At 41.7% G+C, this 23,301-nt stretch overlaps 1 protein-coding gene across 3 annotated transcripts in view; it reads right to left on the bottom strand.

Moving 5' to 3' along the window:
* dot1l (DOT1-like histone H3K79 methyltransferase) overlaps nt 1-22,643 on the bottom strand; it is a 97,129-nt gene extending 74,486 nt beyond the window's left edge. The window contains exon 1 of one of the 3 annotated variants that reach the window (XM_063032116.1): nt 22,235-22,643. In XM_063032116.1, coding sequence (XP_062888186.1) covers nt 22,235-22,315 — 81 coding nt within the window. In that variant the 5' untranslated portion in view covers nt 22,316-22,643. The remainder of the gene's footprint in view (nt 1-22,234) is intronic. The other 2 variants (XM_063032115.1, XM_063032117.1) reach the window with 2 other exon arrangements.
* Nucleotides 22,644-23,301: the final 658 nt, after the last annotated feature.

Below are 23,301 nucleotides of genomic sequence, written 5' to 3'. Positions count from 1 at the left end.
GCCATCGAATATCAGCAAGTACAATATAGCAGTTCAGTACAAATCAGATGGTCTCACAAGATTAAGAATGATTTACTTTTGCTTCTCTGGCCAACATGCAAACCACAGTTTCTTTCACAAATGAGTCAGGAGGTACATGACAGAACCACTGTTTACTGCTCTGTGCTCTCCCAACCCATAGACAAATTCTGAACACCATGCCAAATGCTCACTCACTACTTTAAGCAGTCAGGGAATCCCAAGAGTCAGTATTTCTCCCCAGGTAGAATAAAAAGGGCTCAAGATCAGAAGAGTTGAAATCGCTTAATGGGCACGGCTTTATTATATTAATTTTTTGTGTTTCAATTCAGATTTCCAGCTCTGTAGCTTTTGCTTTGATTGATCTTTTGATCAAAAAAAAATCAGAGAAACAGAAAGTGTCATTGACTAATGTAAGGCAAATATTCGAAAATGTTTCATCCCAGCACAATACAGAGATCATCACAGTAACAGGAAGGAGCCATTTGGCATTGCTCTAACATTCAAAATGATTATCAATACCCTTTCCTTCTTCCATTCTAACCCCAACTCTATTCCTCATCATCAACACCTTCATCCCAGCAATCGCCTTTATAGGTCCGCCTCCTTGGTGAAAAAAAGCATCCTTCTTCTAAAAGGACACTGAACTGCACACAAAATTCCAGGTGGAGTCTTGCCCTGGCGCACAGATTACAGCATCTGCAGACTCTTGGGTTTTACCCCGGGCCCGTTTAGCGGCAGCAACGTCCTTAGCCTTGTTCTCAAATCCTCCTGCAAAGACCAATACACCATCAGCTTTCCAAATTGCTTGCTGCACCAAACAAGTGTTTTCAGCAACTGGTGCACAAGGAATCCCAGGTCTTTCCACAGTTTCCCTTCTCCCAATCTATTAACATTCAGATCATCTATAACTTTTTTTCCAATCAAAATGGATAATCTTGCATTTCTTCATGCTAATCTCCATCTACCACGCTTTTGACCACTTGTCCAACATATTTAGAATAACAATAATTCACAAAATTTGAAATGAGAAACATTAATCAATAATTTTGGGTTGGATGAAATGAGGCAGAGAAAGAATGCATACAAAATTTTACGATGTATGTCAATGATTTGGACTACAGTATTAATGGATTTGTGGCTAAATTTGCCGATGATACAAAGATAGTTAGAGGAGCAGGTAGTGTTGAAGAAACAGAGAGCCTGCAGAGAAACTTGATAGTTTAGGGGACTGGGCAAAGAAGTGGCAAATGAAATACAATGTTGGAAAATGCATGGTCATGCACTTTGGTGGAAGAAATAAATGGGCAGACTATTATATAGATGGGAAGAGAATTCAAAATGCAGAGATGCAAAGGGACTTGGGAGTCCTTGTGCAGGATACCCTAAAGGTTACCCTCCAGGTTGAGTTGATTGTGAAGAAGGCGAAGACAATGTTGGCATTCATTTCTAGAGGTATAGAATACAACAGCAGGGATGTGATGTTGAGGTTCTATAAGGCACTCGAGAGATCAAACTTGGAGTATTGTGTGCAGTTTTGGGCTCCTTATTTTAGAAAGGATATAGTGACATTGGAGAGGGTTCAGAGAGGATTCACGAGAATGATTCCCAGAATGAAAGGGTTACCATGTGAGGAACATCTGGCAGCTCTTGGACTGTATTCCCTGGAGTTCAGGAGAATGAGGGGGGGGGATCTCATAGAAACATTCCGAATGTTAAAAGACCTGAACAGATTCGATATGACAAAGTTATTTCCCATTGTAGGGGATTCTAGGACAAGAGGGCACGACTTCAGGTTTGAAGGACGTCGTTTTAGAACTGAGATGCCGATAGATTACTATAGTCAGAAGGTGGTAAATCTGTGGAATGTGTTGCCACGAGCGGCTGTGGAGGTCAAGTCATTGGGTGTATTTAAGGCAGAGACAGAAAGGTTCTTGATTAGCCAGGGCATCAAAGGGTATGGGATAAAAGCAGGGGAGTGGGGATAACTGGGAGAATTGGATCAGCCCATGATTGAATGGTGGAGCAGACTCGATGGGCTGAATGGCCTACTACTGCCCCTATATCTTATGGTCTAAAGTTTGTTTGCCAAGAGATCAAAGCTTTTATTAAACTTTTGTTAACTGAAAAGATGAACAAAAAAAACTCCATGGAAGTTTACTTGTAAATTACGATTACTATGGCTTTATTTTTCAGGATTTAAAAAAAATTGTCAGTTCTTCCAGTATTTCCATTTTACAATTGAATACATATGTATGTACCCATTTGCTCTCCAATTCAGTTTAATGAATGTGGTTTTCTCAGGGAAGGCACTGCAACCTAGATTAAATTAATCAACTGTTAGCTGTGTGGTGAACATAAAATTCCACATGCAAAACACTAACATTTTGGTAAAATGGGAACAACGGATTAGTCACAAATCAAATAACAAAAGATCCTATAGAATATCCAACTTATGGATCTTCAGTGTTGGTTCATGGCTAACCAACAGTTCTTCAAGCAATCCCATTTTTTTGTACACTACTTAAATAATACAATTTTGATTAAAAATAGCTACGCTCTTCCATTACAAAAAAGTTGTTAATATAGGATTACTGTACAAGCTAATTTATGGACGTCCTTACTTAAATGTATACTGATAATATTAAGTTCAAAAGTCCAGCACAAAGTTCACTCCTACAAGTGACAGAACTATTTTCCTTTTGGTCACCACGCTTAGTAATAGTTTATTCTTAACAGTCTAGTGTTGTTGATGCCATTCATTGCAATACTATGGCTGCAAGAATTTTCTGCATTTCTCAGTTTATGATCAAAATCAACACATGGACATCTGTAATAAAGGAAAGTGCTTGTTACTCAGCAAATGCCTATGTATATATAGAAATTTTGAGAAATTAATTCTCCCTAGGGCAGGAATTTCTTTAATGCACAAAATATAAAAAGACACAGCATTTTATATTTTCTTTAAAAGCTATTAATGAAAGAATCTTATAAGCTTGTAATAATGAAAGGCAAATTGAGCAGCCTAATGCAATTAAAGTAATTTTAACCAATGTTTTATTTTACTTCCCCACTTTATGGTCTTAATGCTACAACTATGCATCTATTTATCAACTCTGCAGTAACCAATCCTCAACTCAAGGGATGCAGACTACTCAACAGTCAGAATACAATTTGTTAATCTTTTAAAGTGAATAAAGGTAGTATAAATCTCAAGAATACTTGCATTTACAGAACATCATTCAGGACCTTGGGGTACCCTGAAACACTTTAAACAAGTAGCAGTTTTGAAGTTTAGAAACTGTTGCATTAAGTCCACCAACAATAATGCAAAGGTGACCAGATGATACAAATAAACATGAACATCACTAAGCTACCTAACTCACGAGGTCATCTTCAAAACAGCCAACTAATCTATATTCCCTTTCCAAACACCAGTTAACACAATGAAACCCAATGAGATTTCCAGGTGAAACTTTGATGGGAGTGTGATTTATTAGCCAGGTGAGCAGGATCATTTCCAATCATAACTGAAGTTTTATTTGCTGTAGAGAAACAGAATCGTAGAAGTGTTAACATTTGAAACTGATCAGCATGAGAACCTTTGAGATATTTGTTTCAGTCCGTGAGAAAAGGCGAGGCTTTGGTTTAATACTTCATACAAAAGACAATACTCCTGACGGCTCAACACACTCATAGCTACAGAGTGCCGACATGTATATTTATGCTCAAGTCCCCAGAATCAGTTACACACACCTAGGTTAAAAATAAACAATTTTGGCTCCAAAATATCATATTGCTGATAAAAGAACAAGGGTTATACAGACCATGACCTTTAAAGAATCTGCGTTGATAAGAGCAAATTAAATATCTGCATGCAAATATCAGGGGTAAAACAATTCATAAATACAACATTGCAGCAAAAGTATCAAATTACAATAATTAGGACATTTTGCCTCTTGGTTAACACACAGAAAATGCTAGAGAATCATGCAGCATTCTCTGGAAAGGTAAACAGACAACATTTCAGGCTGAGACACTTCATCAGGATTAACTCTTGGTTGGTGGTTCCTTGGGACCAAGATAGATCCCTTGGGATGCAGTGGATTCAGCCCAGTCCATCACAGCTAAGCCCCTTTCCACCATTGAGCACAGGCACAAGGAGTGCTGTCAAAGGACCCCCACCATCTGGGCCATGCTCACTTCTTGCTGCTGCCATCATGGAGGTGGTACAGGAGCCTCAGCTCCCACAGCACTGGGTTGACGAACAGATATTACGCACAAGAGTGGATAACTTTACTCACCTCAACACTTCCATAACCTAGACTCACTTTCAAGGACTACACAACTCACATTCTCAACATTACTTATTTATTGTTACCTTGTTTTTTTTTGTATTTGCATATTGGCTTTTTGTCTGTCCTTGCTTGTCTGCAGTATTCATTGATTCTATGTTTCTTTGTATTTAATGTGAATGCCCACAAGAAAATGAATCTCAGGGTTGTATATGGTGACATATACAGCACTGTGCAAAAGCCATAACATATATACAGGTATAGCTAGGGTGCCTAAGACGTTTACACAGTACTGTATATTGTGTCTTTCCAGTTACCAAGTACAGTAACACTTAATACTACTGAGCCAATACAAAGCTAAGTACTCTTATTGCTGTTTCCCAACCACCTTCCTACTTTAACCAATATACAGTACTGTGCAAAAGTCTTAAATGCTCTAGCGATATATGCCTAAGACTTTTGCACAGTAATGTATGTACTTAGATAATAAATTTACTTTGAACTTTGATATATTTCCATTCCAGCTTGTTGACTCAATATAGGAACCTAGGATTTTTTTTTAGAAAGTTGGAGCAGGAGGTAACTGACGGGTGGGGAGGGTGGGCAGTCTATGAGATGGTACACTGTTTTCCATTGCTTATACAGAGCTTCTATGTACCTAACGCATGGCCTCTGGTTGGGAATACTGTCCAAATGCTCTTTCTGCAACAATAAGATTATGGACCAGAAGCACCTAGGAGTCAGTGGGAATGTTGGACTTCAAGGAAACTTTTGAGTACATCCTTGAATCCTACCTTCTCACTAAATGGTCATCTTTCCCCAGGATTGAGTTTGAAGCAGAATTCCATTTTAGGGAGTGTGATATCTAACATTCCAATGATATGGCCCGTCCAATATAACTGACAAAGTAACTAGGGTTTCAATTGTGACGATGATGGCTGGGAGAGACTACCAATGTTCAGCCACTAATTCTGCTGGGGAATTTAGAGGAACTTGCATGGATAATTTTGATTATATTTTTCCTGTAACTTGAGATGCCAGCTGATGAAGTCCATGATACGTTAGTCTTCAATGGCATTAATGCAAACTGTTTTCTGGTTTGCAATAGAAAAGATCTATTCAAAATGCTGCTCAAACTTTAGAGTGATTACATTTAAATATAGATCGAAACCATATTCTCACAGAAACAGCGTTATACATTTTATAAAACTGACCCTTTTCTCTTTGAATACACAGTTAATGGCACAGGGACTCCCCCAGTTACAGACAACCTGCTTACAGAAATGCATCTTTACACAAATTTTCCCATTTTTTTTAAAGCATTACTCAAGATAGTTTTGAGAATAAGTGTTTTGCAGCATTCGTTACTGACTGGATTATGTACATATTCCATAAGATTAATTATTGGTAGTGCTAGGATGAAAGAATTATAACAAGTATATAAAGAGAGATGTGTGTATAGCTATAGAAAACAGGTATTTCTGATATACAAAATAAATCTGCATACAGACAGTGGTAAGGAACAGAACCCTCACATAACCCAAGGACTACCTGTATTTGTTACATCGTGGTTTCTTTTATAGGCATTTAGTTAAAATTAAATACTGAATATTTTGGAATTTAATAATCTTTTAAGAATTACTGGAATTTTGTTAATTCAGTCCAAGGATTAAGTTGACATTGAAAGTATTTTCCAATTTAGGGCATTTTCACATTATAAATACCAGCTAAATAATGTTTTAGTTGAGTCATTGTATTAAAAAGATATTTTGGCATGACAAACTGGAGGCTCTTCTGAACTCACATGCAGGACATGAGCAAGCCACGCCAGATAAAATTTAAATTTTGCAATTCAGATCTCATGAAAGAAGGGCAGAGAAAGAACTCCAGAAAACCACCAATACCATGACTTGCCCCACTTTCTCAACCTACCTTTGCCCCCATCAACTTCATTTTGCCAACCAAATTCTTGTTGCCTTTATTTTATTTACAGTATATCCAAGTGCCAGTGGCTTGAAAAATGGTGCAAGGGGAAGGAATTCAAATTTCTGGGGCATTAGAACCAGTTCTGGAGGAGGTGGGACCGGTACAAACAGGACGGTCTGCACCTGGGCTGGACTGGAACCAATGTCCTAAGGGGAGCATTTGCTACTGTTGTTCAGGAGGATTTAAACTAATGTGGCAGAGGGATGGGGACAAGTGCAGAGAGACAGAGGGGTGCAAAATGAGGGTAGAAGCAAAAAGTAGTAAGGTGAAAAGTAAAAGCAAATCCAGGGCAAAAATCAAAAAGGGCCACTTTTCAACATAATTGTATAAGGGCTAAGAGCGTTGTAAAAGCAAGCCTGAAGGCTTTGTGTATCAATGCAAGGAGTATTCGTAACAAGGTGGATGAATTGAAACTGCAGATAGTTATTAATGAATATGATATAGTTGGGATCACAGAGACATGGTTCCAGGGTGACCAAGGATGGGAGCTCAACATTCAGGGATATTCAATATTCATGAGGGATAGACAAGAAAGAAAAGGAGGTGGGGTAGCGTTGCTGGTTAGAGAGGAGATTAACGTGATAGAAAGGAAGAACATTAGCCGGGAGGATGTGGAATCGATATGGGAAGAGCTGCATAGCACTAAGGGGCAGAAAACGCTGGTGGGAGTTGTGTACAGGCCACCTAACAGTAGTAGAGAGGTTGGGGATGGCATTAAACAGGAAATTAGAAATGCGTGCAATGAAGGAACAGCAGTTATAATGGGTGACTTCAATCTACATATAGATTGGGTGAACCAAATTGGTAAGAGTGCTGAGGAAGAGGATTTCTTGGAATGTATGCGGGATGGTTTTCTGAACCAACATGTCGAGGAACCAACTAGAAAGCAGGCCATTCTGGAGTGAGTTTTGAGCAATGAGGAAGGGTTAATTAGCAATCTTGTCGTGCAAGGCCCCTTGGGTAAGAGTGACCATAACATGGTGGAATTCTTCATTAAGATGGAGAGTGACATAGTTAATTCAGAAACAAAGGTTCTGAACTTAAAGAAGGGTAACTTTGAAGGTATGAGACATGAATTAGCTAAGATAGACTGGCAAATGATACTTAAAAGGTTTACGGTGGATATGGAATGGCAAGCATTTAAAGATCGCATGGATGAACTACAACAATTGTTCATCCCAGTTTGGCAAAAGAATAAACCAAGGAAGGTAGTGCACCCATGGCTGACAAGGGAAATTAGGGGTAGTATCAATTCCAAAGAAGAAACATACAAATTAGCCAGAAAAAGCAGCACACCTGAGGACTGGGAGAAATTCAGAGTCCAGCAGAGGAGGACAAAGGGCTTAATTAGGAAAGGGGAAAAAAAGATTATGAGAGAAAACTCGCAGGGAACATAAAAACTGACTTTAAAAGCTTTTATAGATATGTGAAAAGAAAAAGATTGGTTAAGACAAATGTAGGTCCCTTACAGTCAGAAACAGGTGAATTGATCCTGGGGAACAAGGACATGGCAGACCAATTGAATAACTACTTTGGTTCTGTCTTCACTAAGGAGGACATAAATAATCTTCTGGAAATAGTAGGGGACCGAGGGTCTAGTGAGATGGGGGAACTGAGGGAAATACATGTTAGTAGGGAAGTGGTGTTGGGTAAATTGAAGGGATTAAAGGCAGATAAATCCCCAGGGCCAGAAGGTCTACATTCCAGAGTGCTTAAGGAAGTAGCCCAAGAAATAGTGGATGCATTAGTGATAATTTTTCAAAATTTTTCAATCTTTAGATTCTGGACTAGTTTGAGGATTGGAGGGTGGCTAATGTAACCCCACTTTTTAAAAAAGGAGGGAGAGAGAAACCAGGGAATTATAGACCGGTTAGCCTGACATCGGTGGTGGGGATAATGCTAGAGTCAGTTATCAAAGATGTGATAACAGCACATTTGGAAAGCAATGAAATCATCGGACAATGTCAGCATGTATTTGTGAAAGGAAAATCATGTCTGACGAATCTCACAGAATTTTTTGAGGATGTAACTGGTAGAGTGGATAGGGAAGAACCAGTGGATGTGGAATATTTGGATTTTCAAAAGGCTTTTGACAAGGTCCCACACAGGAGATTAGCGTGCAAACTTAAAGCACACGGTATTGGGGGTATGGTATTGATGTGGCTAGAGAATTGGTTGGCAGACAGGAAAAGTGGGAATAAACAGGACCTTTTCAGAATGGCAGGCAGTGACCAGTGGGGTACCGCAAGGCTCAGTGCTGGGACCCCAGTTGTTTACAATATATATTAATGACTTAGACAAGGGAATTAAATGCAGCATCTCCAAGTTTGCGGATAACACAAAGCTGGGCGGCAGTGTTAGCTGTGAGGAGGATGCTAAGAGGATGCAGGGTGACTTGGATAGGTTAAGTGAGTGGGCAAATTCATGGCAGATGCAATTTAATGTGGATAAATGTGAGGTTATCCATTTTGGTGGCAAGAACAGGAAAACAGATTATCTGAACGGTGGCCGATTAGGAAAAGGGGAGGTGCAACGAGACCTGGGTGTCATTGTACACCAGACATTGAAAGTGGGCATGCAGGTACAGCAGGCGGTGAAAAAGGCAAATGGTATGCTGGCATTCATAGCAAGAGGATTCGAGCACAGAAGCAGGGAGGTTTTACTGCAGTTGTACAAGGCCTTGGTGAGACAACACCTGGAGTATTGTGTGCAGTTTTGGTCCCCTAATCCGAGGAAAGACATTCTTGCCATAGAGGGAGTACAAAGAAGGTTCACCAGATTGATTCCTGGGATGGCAGGACTTTCATATGATGAAAGACTGGATCAACTAGGCTTATACTCGCTGGAATTTAGAAGATTGAGGGGGGATCTTATTGAAACGTATAAAATTCTAAAAGGATTGGTCAGGCTAGATGCAGGAAGATTGTTCCTGATGTTGGGGAAGTCCAGAGCGAGGGGTCACAGTTTAAGGATAAAGGGGAAGCCTTTTAGGATCAAGATGAGGAAAAACTTCTTCACACAGAGAGAGGTGAATCTGTGGAATTCTCTGCCACAAGAAACAGTTGAGGCCAGTTCATTAGCTATATTTAAGAGGGAGTTAGATATGGCCCTTGTGGCTAAAGAGATCAGGGGGTATGGAGAGAAGGCAGGGTACAGGGTTCTGAGTTGGATGATCAGCCATGATCATACTGAATGGCGGTGCAGGCTCAAAGGGCCAAATGGCCTACTCCTGCACCTATTTTCTATGTTTCTATGTCAGTGCTCATTTTCTAAAGGGTTTAAATCAATACCTCACTGCCCCCATGTCAGCACAAATCAATTCCATCAGTATTTCCTTTCTGCCTCCATAATCTTACTCAGTTGATAAAAAATAAACCTGCTCACCCAAGTAGTGTTAAGTCCAACAAATGAAAAATATTGTAGAACAAGAGCTAAGCAATCAAAAAAACAGCCTATATATAAGGAAGGATGATAAAAACTAAGGTGTCTAAATGTGTCGATATATAAACAAAAAATGTATGCTAACAAGATAAAGTCTGCAGATGCTGGAAATCCAAGCAACACACAAAATGCAAGGGAAACTCAGCAGGACAGGCAGCATCTACAGAAAAGAGTATAGTCGATGCTTCGGACCAAGACCCTTCCCACTAAATGTACGCTTAAATCCCCAAAATTAAATGATATGTAATACTGAACTAACTCGGTGAACTCAGTGTATTAAAAAAGACGGCACACAGAGTGCAATTAGTTCGGACTGCAGAAATAGCCTATTGACAAATTAAAGATTGCACCTGGCCAAAAGAGGGAATTTCAAGATAAATTCCGAATAAGCGAGTGTCCTTGCAACAGTTTTATGTTTTAATAAAACTGGTATTAAGTTAGATGAAAATGTTGTTTCTAATTAAGACAAAAACTAAACAGAGCAGTTAGACCAGATGATCCCCACCCAAGGTCCTCTGGCAACATGTGATTTGGAAGCAATGCAAACATATTTTCCCAAAAGCTCACTGCACTGAGATGGTTACTACACACCTGGAAGATAACCCAGATGTTTGAACTTACTAGTACAGATGCAAAGCATTATTGATTAGATAAAGACATTAGGGACACCCAAAATGATTTTACTATCATTTTCACTTGAGGAAAAATAAACTTGTGTATGACAGAACTTGCTAAGTATTAGGTATGCTAAAACAACTGATAGCAAATAGAGCTAGAATAAAGTTTGACAAAGCTGGAAAGCACATTGGGATACACTTGAACCATCTTGGAAAAACCTTTCAACAATGGTATTCAGCAAGGATTGATGTTGGGCGGATTGACCTTCATACATAATCTGTAGGTGGGGGCTGTGGGCGGGCAGGGAGGGGAGAAAGAGAATGGCAAAATGTAACACTGAGCTCATCATTGGCCTGGACAAAAGCAGTGTTAAGCATCTGGGCTAGGCTTGACATTAACTGTATGAGATAGACGATCATGGTCTCACGGCCATGATTGTTCTTCGCAAATTTTTCTACATAAGTGTTTTGCCATTGCCTTCTTCTGGGCAGTGTCTTTACAAGACAGATGACCCCATCCATTAATTATCAATACTCTTCCAAGATTGTCTGCCTGAGGTCAGTGATCACATAACCAGGACTTGTGATATGCACTAGCTGCTCCCATAGCTTCACATGATCCTCATCGGGGTGGGGGCAGGGCTAAGCAGATACTACACCTTGCCCAAGAGTGACCTGTAAGCTGACAGAGGGAAGAAGCACCTTACACCTCCTTTGGTAGAGTCGTATCTCCAACATGCCACCCACGCCACCCAACATTCATACACTCCTCAAAATAAGAGGTGGAGAAAGACACCTAAATATTATGGTACAAATATCTCAAAAGCAATATCAAAAAACATTGAGGTAGAGTTCAAGTACATTTGTGGGAAAAAGGCAAGGCATAATTTCCTACTGAAGAGCTGGTTAGTCTATGAAATAGTTTTGCTTTTGGTTTCAGAAAAAAAATGCAGAATAGGGCAATAAACTAACTTGCAGTAAAAGCACCTCGGCAATAAAAGTGGACCAAGGGAGTTGGAGCTTAAGACAAGTATGGACTCTGGCCTCATCAAATCAGATAATTCTTTTTTTGGAAATGGGCTATGTTCGGTCGTCCAACTTGTACCGTTTCATATGACATGGACAAACATGGTCTTTCCATGACCATGATTGTTCTTGCTAAGTTTTTCCTCCAGAAGTGGTTTGCCATTGCCTTCTTCTGGGCAGGGTTGATAGCATGTTCGAATTAAATAAATCAATCAAGGCCAGGCTTCTCAATTATAAACTGTATAAGTCAAATTAAGGTTAAAAGATAGGTGGTGTTTTCCTCCACAAGAGAACAATGGATTTCTTGAACATGTTGCTGTCTCATACTGTGCGCATCAACTCAATGAATTCCTTCAAAACCAAACTGAACCTGCTTCTGATCATCTCAATTCCCCGTGCCCCCCACCACCTTCTTATTCTGACTTCTTCCCCCTTCTTTCAATTCCTGATAAAGTGTCAGCTCTTTATTCCTCTCCATAGAAGTTGCCTGACCTGCTTACTTTCTCCAGTAGTCACAAATCAACTCCAAAACAACTTCTGTATCTCAGGAAATTCAGATCCAGACCAGGATCTTGAATTAGGTTTCATCATCTTTCTAGGTTGGATAGGATTTTTGCCCTTTTTTGCTTATCCCAGACCACAGTATGGTATCAAGGAGAGTGAGCTGTGTTTATTTTGTGATGCACAATTTATCAGTATTATGGGAGACCAGCTGGCTGAACTAGAGAGCCTTCAGCTGTACATTATTAAGTCTTGTCCTGACTGACAATTTCCATTTAATAGCACCAGTACTCATTATTCCTCATTTCATTCATTTTCTTACCACCAGCCACTCTTCATGCTCTGAGGATCACTCTTACATCCCTTCATTAATTTTCAGAAATACTGGTCATTTTTAATCATTTTTCAGCTACACCCCATTAACCCGTTATCTAATCTTCACATGCTAACATTCATTTTACCCATGTAAAAAATACTCTAGTATGACCTCCCTGTTCGATGAATATGACTCAAATTCTAAGAATCGCACTTGAGTAACAGAAGGCTACCCCCTGCACTAAATTGATCAACATTCTGTGCTATATCAATAACAACAAGTTATCAATTACTGTTTCTCCAGAAGTTCTAAAACCAGAGATGGAGAATATACCAGAAATGTAATTTCCAACCTATATTACAAGCATTTGACAAGTCAACAGCACCATGCTTATTTAATAGAAATTCTGCCAAAGCAAAAGAGGAATCTACTGTAATTACATAGAAACATAGAAAATAGGTGCAGGAGTAGGCCATTTGGCCCTTGGAGCCTGCACCGCCATTTATTATGATCATGGCTGATCATCCAACTCAGAACCCCACCCCAACCTTCCCTCCATACCCCCTGACCCCCGTAGCCACAAGGGCCATATCTAACTCCCTCTTAAATATAGCTAATGAACTGGCCTCAACTGTTTCCTGTGGCAGAGAATTTCACAGATTCACCACTCTCTGTGTGAAGAAGTTTTTCCTAATCTCGGTCTAAAAGGCTTCCCCTCTAACCTCAGACTGTGGCCCCTCGTTCTGGACTTCCCCAACATCGGGAACAATCTTCCTGCATCTAGCCTGTCCAATCCCTTTAGGATCTTATACGTTTCAATCAGATCCCCCCTCAATCTTCTAAATTCCAACGAGTACAAGCCCAGTTCATCCAGTCTTTCTTCATATGAAAGTCCTGCCATCCCAGGAATCAATCTGGTGAACCTTCTTTGTACTCCCTCTATGGCAAGGCTGTCTTTCCTCAGATTAGGGGACCAAAACTGCACACAATACTCCAGGTGTGGTCTCACCAAGGCCTTGTACAACTGCAGTAGTACCTCCCTGCTCCTGTACTCGAATCCTCTCGCTATAAATACCAGCATACCATTCGCCTTTTTCACCGCCTGCTGTACCTGCATGCCCACTTTCAATGACTGGTGTATAATGACACCCAGGTCTCGTTGCACCTCCCCTTTTCCTAATCGGCCACCATTCAGATAATAATCTGTTTTCCTATTTTTGCCACCAAAGTGGATAACTTCACATTTATCCACATTAAATTGCATCTGCCATGAATTTGCCCACTCACCCAACCTATCCAAGTCACCCTGCATCCTCTTAGCATCCTCCTCACTGCTAACACTGCCACCCAGCTTCGTGTCATCCGCAAACTTGGAGATGCTGCATTTAATTCCCTCATCCAAGTCATTAATATATATTGTAAACAACTGGGGTCCCAGCACTGAGCCTTGCGGTACCCCACTAGTCACCGCCTGCCATTCTGAAAAGGTCCCGTTTATTCCCACTCTTTGCTTCCTGTCTGCTAACCAATTCTCCACCCACACCAATACCTTACCCCCAATGCCGTGTGCTTTAAGTTTGCACACTAATCTCCTGTGTGGGACCTTGTCAAAAGCCTTTTGAAAATCCAAATATACCACATCCACTGGTTCTCCTCTATCCACTCTACTAGTTACATCCTCAAAAAATTCTATGAGATTCGTCAGACATGATTTTCCTTTCGCAAATCCATGCTGACTTTGTCCGATCATTACACCGCTTTCCAAATGTGCTGTTATCACATCCTTGATAACTGACTCCAGCAGTTTCCCCACCACTGACATTAGGCTAACTGGTCTATAATTCCCCGGTTTCTCTCCCCCTCCTTTTTTAAAAAGTGGAGTTACATTAGCCACCCTCCAATCCTCAAGGTTACAAGGTTAAGTCAGACAGGCAACCTCATGGTGAAAATTCACTGGAAAATTCTTCAAACTTGAAGGATCAGTTCCACTGCAATATAAATTTTAGATGTGCAGGAAAACTTACTTGGCGATATAAATGAAAAATATTACTTCACACTTGAATATTTAGGACGAGCATTTATATTCTTATTATATTTGACATTTTATGGCTGCAAGGTCAAAATTCTCAATTTACTGAACTGCTGATCTAAACAAATGATGGAGATGGGGAAGGAAAAAAAAGATGCAATCAGCCATACAAGTAACCAAGAAGAGGTATCACTGTGTTCAGGGTATCAGATGGGGTAGCCAGAAATGCAATATTACATCAGAAATATCAGTATTTTAAAACATCCAGGATAACCAGGCAAATCAAATGTCACAATATGCAAAAAGAAAACTCATTTGGGCACTTCACATTTTAAAACTGAAGAATGGAGAACATATTAATGACAACCAATTATGACAACCTACAAACCAAATAAACCAGCCATTGTAAATAAAAATCAATTTAAAAGTAAGCAGTATAAATTCCGTTCAATGTTTGAAGGGAAAATCCAAATTATATAATTTAGACCATTACCAAGTGGAAATAGCAAGTTTTCCAGGATTGCAATGCCTTATTGTCAACTGAGTAAAAGTACAAGTTCTGTAATACAGACAATCTCCATCGGACATCAGTCCCAGACTTCAAGTTCAGGTTCAGTTTATTGCCATTCAACCATGCACGTGTATACCACCAAATGAGAATATTCCCGAGACCAAGCTGCACAATACAGTACATATTATTCACACATGACAAAGAATATTACCACAAATAAATTAAAACACTAAGGTAAACACGAGGAAATCTGCAGATGCTGGAAATTCAAGCAACACACAAAGTTGCTGGTGAACGCAGCAGGCCAGGCAGCATCTCTAGGAAGAGGTACAGTCGACGTTTCAGGCCGAGACCCTTCTTCAGGACTAACTGAAAGAAGAGCTAGTAAGAGATTTGAAAGTGGGAGGGGGAGGGATGGAGCCAAGAGCTGGACAGTTGATTGGCAAAAGGGATACGAGAGGATCACGGGACAGGAGGCCTAGGGAGAAAGAAAAGGGGGAGGGGGGAAAAAGCACAGAGGATGAGCAAGGGGTATAGTGAGAGGGACAGAGGGAGAAAAAGGAGAGGGAAAAAGAATGCATGTATATAAATAAATAACAGATGGGGTACGAGGGGGAGGTGGGGCATTAGCAGAAGTTTGAGAAGTCAATGTTCATGCCATCAGGTTGGAGGCTACCCAGACAGAATATAAGGTGTTGTTCCTCCAACCTGAGTGCGGCTTCATCTTTACAGTAGAGGAGGCCGTGGATAGACATATCAAAATGGGAATGGCACATGGAATTAAAATGTGTGGCCACTGGGAGATCCTGCTTTCTCTGGCAGACAAAGCATAGGTGTTCAGTGAAACGATCTCCCAGTCTGCGTCGGGTCTCGCCAATATATAGAAGGCCGCACTGGGAGCACCAGACACAGTTTATTACCCCAGCCGACTCACAGGTGAAGTGTCACCTCACTTGGAAGGACTGTCTGGGGCCCTGAATGGTGGTGAGGGAGGAAGTGTAAGGGCATGGGCAGCACTTGTTCCGCTTACAAGGATAAGTGCCAGGAGGGAGATCGGTGGGGAGGGACGGGGGGGGGGGGGAACGAATGGACAAGGGAGTCGCGTAGGGACCGATCCCTGTGGAAAGCGGGGGGGGGGTGGGGGAGGGAAAGATGTGCTTAGTGGTGGGATCCCGTTGGAGGTGGCGGAAGTTACGGAGAATAATTTGTTGGACCCAGAGGCTGGTGGGGTGGTAGGTGAGGACAAGGGGAACCCTATCCCTAGTGGGGTGGCGGGAGGATGGAGTGAGAGCATATGTGCGTGAAATGGGGGAGATGCATTTGAAAGCAGAGTTGATGGTGGAGGAAGGGAAGCCCCTTTCTTTAAAAAAGGAGGACATCTCCCTCATCCTGGAATGAAAAGCCTCATCCTGAGAGCAGATGTGGCGGAAACAGAGGAATGGCGAGAAGGGGATGGCACTTTTGCAAGAGACGGTGAGAAGAGGAATAGTCCAGATAGCTGTGAGTCAGTAGGCTTATAGTAGACATCAGTGGATAAGCTGTCTCCAGAGATAGAGACAGAAAGATCTAGAAAGGGGAGGGAGGTGTCCGAAATGGACCAGGTAAACTTAAGGGCAGGGTGAAAGTTGGAGGCAAAGTTAATGAAGTCAACGAGCTCAGCATGCAGCGCCAATGCAGTCGTCGTTGTAGCGAAGGAAAAGTGGGGGACAGATACCAGAATAGGTTTGGAACATAGATTGTGGTGCTTTACATGTGATGAAACCTGAGTAATGGCAGGGAGTTCAATAGTTTTACGGCCTGGGGGGAGAAGTGCAGTCCTTGTCCTAATGCTACAGTACCTCCTGCCTGGTGGTAGGGGTCCATACACTTATGGGAAAAAAAAGGTGAAATTAACTATTGTTTCATTGTTACTTAATTGCATTCTTCAAACTATTGGGATTAGTAGCAGTTCTCATTTGTCAACTAAGTTATCAAAATTTACTGTCTAGGGCAGGGGTCCCCAACCTTTTTTTGCACCACAGACCGGTTTAAAATTGACAATATTCTTGCCAATTTTGTTTCTAAAAGGGTCTATCTAACGAATTTAATATTAAACACAGCACATATTTTCCTCGCATGAATATAGTGAAAAGTCAATTATAAGTCAATAGCATCATAACATTTTAAGTAACATCTGGATATTAAACACACAGCACGTATTTTCCTCGTATGAACATATAAAATCATTGCAACACACCAATATTGCTGAATCAGTGGGAGGCCTGGGTTTGTTTCCCTGCAATAACACGGTCCTATCGAGGGGTGATGGGAGACGACGATACTCGAAGGGGGTTCCTTGTGTCCAGTCTATTCCGCAATTTAGTTTTTGTTGCCTTCATTGCAGAAAACCCCGCTTCGCAGAGATATGTTGTTGGAAATGGAAGCGATGTTTTCAGTACTTTCGTGGCTATCTCAGGATATTCAGCCTTGACTTTGATCCAGAATGTCGGCAGAGATGTTGTGTCAAACATGCTTTTCAGCCCGTCGTCATTTGCAAGCTCGAGGAGTTGATCTTCTTCCCGCGCTGACATGGATGATTCACTAGGGACATTCACAAATGGGTCACGGACCCATTCCTTTGCACGTCTTGGGTCATTTGTGGTTGGGAAGTAACACTGGAATTCTGTCGACAGAGAAGATAGGTGATCGCGCACCAGCTGTGAGAAGGACAGTGCAGCCTCAGACTCTCCCAAAATCCCAGCTAATAGTGGGAACATGTCAAATATGCCCCTGTCCACTCGCCGTCCCCACAGTTCCAGTTTGGCTTTGAAAGCAGACACTTCATCTGCCAACTTGAAGACAGTTGTCATTCTCCCCTGAAGTCTCTGCGTTATCATCATTAGGCCTTTTATGTCCCCTACCACCTCTTCCAAAGAAACTCTCAAGCCACGTTTGTTTTTTGTACTCATCGAGTAGTTGTAGTTTAATGACTGACTGATGACCTCGCATGCATAATGACCTTGCGTGTGTTCAAGTTCAACAGTGGGCATGACAGGGAATGAGGAAAGGTGCAGCTGACTCATATCGTTTCATATCGCCAAATCATATTGTTTCCTTGCGGCCCGATAGCACATGCTTTGCGGCCCGGTGGTTGGGGACCACTAGTCTAGGGTCCTACATCAAATTAGCCTAATTATGAAAGTAACAAAATATCAAATAGCAGCACATGTATCGATAATGTCTTCAAGAGGAGGAAAAAAAGTTCAAATATGTCCATAAGGCATCCTTGCTTTAAATTGTCTCCAAACAAGCACGTCGTAGCAAAACTTTGCTTCCATCTATAAAGCTCTCTCCCACTCTGCACCCCTACTCCTTTTACAAAATGATCAAAACATGCATCTTAAATCAAACCTTCTGTCATCTGTACCAATTTCTCAGGATCATACCAGCATGTTTGGACACTATAAATACATGCATTAAAGTAAAAGTTTATTTTTGTCCAGTTCTATACAAATGCACGTTGATATGAATAATTCTCCAGAACCTATTTGGGAATATCAAAATATTCTCCACTTTCCCAAGGATGACATTAAGCATTAGATAAATATAGTTTCTTTAATGCAATGCAATATAATCCCCAACCAAAACTAAATTTCCATTGGTAACCTCAGAGATCTCACTTTTTGCTTGTGGCCATATTTAAAGTGTGCTTGTGACCATACTTACATGTCTACAAGGACTTGTAAGTGGAATACACGTTTAATAAAATATTTGACTATTTCAGAAAACAAAATGCAATATTCTGAAGATGTAATACACATGCAGTTTTCGCTCAAAAATTTAGAGATAAAATTTACAAAACTGGAACATGAAGGTTACATTGCTTTTGTACAACTTCCAGCTCCAATTTTAATGAAGCTTCAGAAGAGGATCATTACTTCAAAGTTCAAGATGTACTACTTGAGTCATAAGCAAAAAATCTAATTAACTCCTGCTGAAAACCTGCCAAGTGTTAAACTCCCTTCCACATTTTTTCAAAAAAAATACCCTGGAATAAACTGGATAAGTAACAGCCAATAAGATAACATTAAAGATATAAATACAATAGCCAAAAAAAACCTTAAATAGTTTGCATCTTCCCTCAAGGTGATGGCTGATTTTTCACCTGTGCATCACTTTGCAATGATCCCTCAATTCCTTCTGTAATCAAAAACCCTGCACCTGAGCCCCAGACGTGCTCTTGTATAAAGAATTCCAATGATTCACTGCTTTCTGAAGGAATTTTTCTTCACCTTTGTCTTGAAAAGCTAACCTCTTATTTTGAAACCATGACTCCCCAAAGTTCAAGACAACCCAAGCAGGGCAATTATCCTTACATCAATCCTAATAAAATCCGTAATAATTTTTAAAAATGGATCACTCACATTACTTTTCCTTTTCCCAAGTTCTACAGAACTCCACATTTCCTTATAACGCTTTGAACTGAATTGACTTTATTTCTTACATCCTTCACATACATGAGTAAAAATCATATCGTTACATCTCCGTCTAAATGTGCAATCATAGTAATTTATAATAATTTATAATAAATAGAACAGTCAATGTAACATAGAAATACACTCAAATCAGCATGAGTTAATCAGTCTAATGGCCTGGTGGAAGAAACTGTTCTGGAGCCTGTTGATCCTGGTTTTTATGCTACAGTACCATTATCTACATCAGATCACAAAGCAATTGACTTTGCCCATCAAGTTAACCTGCAATCTATTCTCCCTAGTTTCACAAATCCCTCCTCCAAAATTCTACCACTTTCACAGAACATAGAACATACCTGGGGCAACAGCGACCAACTAATCTACCAACTCAATGTCTTTGGGATGCAAGAAACAAAAATAGAACATCTGGGGAGGAAACTCACGTGATCACAGAGAGAACATGCAAACTCCACACAGAGAGCAACAAAGATCAGCATAGAACCCAGTTCACTGGAGCCATGAATTGGAGGAGTTCTACTAACTGCCATTGCATGCAAAGCCAGTTCAATCTTCCTTATAGAACAACTCTACCCTTCAATAAGACGATCTAGGAGCAGAATTAGGCCAGTCCGTGAATCTGATCTGCCACTCAGTCATGAGTGATTTACCTTCCTTCTTAACCCCATTCTCCTGCCTGCTCCCTGTAACCTATTATGCCCTTATGAACCTCTGCTTTAAATGACTTGCCCTCCACAACTGTCTGCGGCAATAAATTCCACAGATTCATCACCCTCTGACTAAAGAAATTCCTCATGTCTGTTCTAAATGGAATGTCCTTTAAGTATATTCTACCCCAAATAATTAGTAATCTGGTAAAAACTTTGTTGTACTTGCTGTATTTCAATCATATCCTCCTTTAAGTAAGGAGACCAGAGGTACACAACATTACAGATGCTATCTCACCAGAGCCCCATTTGTTCTAAAACCTTAAACATTACTAATCAGATGATGTTAATTCACTCTAATATCCTATACTTTGACTTCACTGTTTTCAAATTGTATTTCTTCTATTGGTAATGTGAATATACAGTATACACATTTTGTAAATCGCATACAAAAACAAATATGCTCACATTTGCTCTAACTTATTGACAAATGTGACTCAATGACTCAAATTGTAACGGTGCGCAAGTCTCTAAGACTGTAGCAAATTTCTACAGATGTACCAAGGAGAGCATCACCATCTGGTATGGAAGGGCCACTACACAGGATCAAAAGAACCTGCAGAAAGTTACACTGTGTATGCAACTTTATCATGGGCATCTTCACCTCTATCTTCATGCTCCACAGGGGCAGTTCCATAAGCCAATGCTTCAAAAAGGCAGTATTCATGGATCCCCATCACCCAGGGCATGCCCTCTTCGCACTGCTACTGTAGGTTTTCATAAATAAAACTACAGAGGTGTTTTAAGTTTAAGGGAAACTGTAACAACTAACTTTATTGTCAACGACACACAGAACACATGGTTTTAAAGAAACTTCACATCTTCACATTGGATCAGCCTCTTAAAGTCAACCCCAACTCAATGTAGGTGGTTATGAATGTTTCCACCCCTCACATCACCTTACACAACCATCAAAGAGGAGTGCAGGAGCCTGAAGATGTATATTCAACATTTTAGGCACAGATTCTTCCCCTCTGCCATCAGATTTCTGAATGGACAATGAATTCATGTACACTAAATATTTTTTGTTCCCAGTTTGCACTATTTAATTTGTAGTTTTTTTTTTAAAAAGTGTTCCACTGTACTGCCAAAAAAAAACAAGTTTCATGACCTAGTAATATGTCAGTGATAATAACCCGATTCTGAAAAAGCACAAATATTACGTGGATTTTTTGGGGGAGTAAGACAACATTTCAGCCCATGCAGGGGAAAACCCTCGTCTTTTCCCTTAAGCTGTCGAACATGGTATCATTTTGAGCTAACAGCTGTTTAACGCCGATCAGCCAAAACGAGTCTCCCCACCCACCGCTTGCGGGGACGTCAGCACGGAGCCGTCTACTATCAAACCATAACAACGCATGGTCATTATTACCATAGGCGCAAGCAGCTTCCACTCGCCGACTGGTGCAGTTTTATTGCCGAAGAAGAACGACAACTTCAACAGTATGCTGTGAAAGATACGATTCCAGGGGGGCAAGTGGCGGTGCTATCTAAACTTCATAGGAAACAGACACACGTCCAGAAAACGTTGTCGCTCGTGAATTCCAGTCATTCCGAAGTCAAAACAGACAGCAAACACAGACAGTTTCCACACTAGCACTCTTCAGTCGTGATTAAGAGTTTAACGCAAAAATAGCACAGAATAATTGAAGCTAACAGACGGGAGAGGGGGAATAGAAAATCATGCACGTGGTGAACTGTTATAAACTGAAAGTAGAAATAACACTTCCTTAAACAGACCCAGTAGAGAGAAAAAAATGTTCACGCCGGGTTAATGCATAGAGTTGGGCCCCGGTCCGAAACAGGTCAGCAAAAACAAATCAGGCCAGGTCACGTTTACAGGGCGGGGAGACGAGAAAGGCTGGCAACAACGCCAGTGACTGCATCCATTCCCAACACAATGGAGGAACTGCCCGTCCTGTTTGAAATCCCCGCAATCACACCGCCTTCGGCAAACAGCCGCTTCCCTCGCCGGTGAGCACACATAAACACCCATTCTAAAAGTGGACTTTCAGCGGCACCGGCCCCCCCGCCAAAACGGAATTAAATTGTCCTCGGGGGGGGAAGCCTGAGACAAAGGGTCCGGGACACCGGCTCAGGATATCCAACTTCCCCCCACCCCTTCCCCTCAGACAACCACCACCGTCAGGAGCGCCGCCGCGCTCTTAACGACACTATAAGCGGGGAGAGCGGAGCTGTCGAAGCGGCTGGGCCCGGATCCGCGCAGCCTTCCCCTCCCCAGCACCCCCCTTTCCTCCTCCCCGCCCGAGAGCCCGCGAACAACCTCGGACCATTTTCGCCTTCCCTCCACTTACATAGACCGGCAAGGGCCAGGGATACACAGCAGCCTCCGCGCCCACTGGGCTTTTAAGACGCAGTTCGTGCTTCTCGCCCATTTTCTTCCCGGCACTATCATGCTACGTCTTGACGGATTGAAAAGGGGTTTTGGACAAAATCACACAAGCGGCGAAAAAATAAAAGAGAGGGGAAGGAGGAGGAGGTGGGGGTGGGGAACTGAGAGGCGAGATGGAAGAGCAAAGGGGGCGGAGAGAAGAGGGGAGGAAGGGGCGTTGGTTTCTTTTAATATATGAATGAGTCAAAATAAAAAGTTCAAATGTAATTTGTCATCCGCTCCCTTCCGTGACTCCCCGTCACCAGAGCCCAAGCATCGGCCATCTTGGGCCGGCATGAACTGAGCGACCGCCAGCGCGCTACTGCAGACCCGACCAACTCCGGGAATGGGGGAAGTCCATCGCTCGGCACGGCGATTATTGCCAAGCCTGCCTTCCCCCCGCGTCGTGCTCGGCAAGAATTTTATTACACCGGACAGTAAAAATCAGCCTGCTTAATTCTAACCCCTAAAAGTCTTCTTCCCCTCCGGTAACAACGGGTTTAACGTTAATACGGGGGCGACACCGGGGATTGCACCAAAATCGAGTTGTAGGGAGGCGCTCCGGCAGCCAATCACCGGGGTTGTATTCTAATTAGGCCGGGGATCGCTTTCGCGCACGTGATGCAGAAAGACCGGGGAGAAGTGAAGGGTGGGTTCCTGCGCTGGCTTGTGGAATGTCCTCGCCTTTCAGCCGTGTGCAGTTTTTGCCCCAGCATCAATCTCATCGCCCACCCCACCCCCCCAGGTTATAAACTATGCACAAGGCAGAATGGTTGCGAAGGGTAGTTCAGTCGGTGCATTAACTGCTGAGGTCAATTAGTAGCCGCACTCATCATCAAAGAGCCTCCAATATCTCGGGCAGGAGGTACAGGAGCTTTCGGTCCCACACCGCCAAATTCAAGAACAGTTATTCCCCTGCCTTCAGCTATCAAGCTTTCTGAATCTGCGTGGATAACTTCACTCACCTGAGTTCACAGCCTACACGCTCAT

This window comes from Mobula hypostoma, chromosome 24 (genome assembly GCF_963921235.1).
Source record: "Mobula hypostoma chromosome 24, sMobHyp1.1, whole genome shotgun sequence".
Lineage (NCBI taxonomy): Eukaryota > Metazoa > Chordata > Chondrichthyes > Myliobatiformes > Myliobatidae > Mobula > Mobula hypostoma.
The sequence above is the reverse complement of the archived record's forward strand: the minus strand, read 5'-3'. Positions and strand labels throughout refer to the sequence as shown.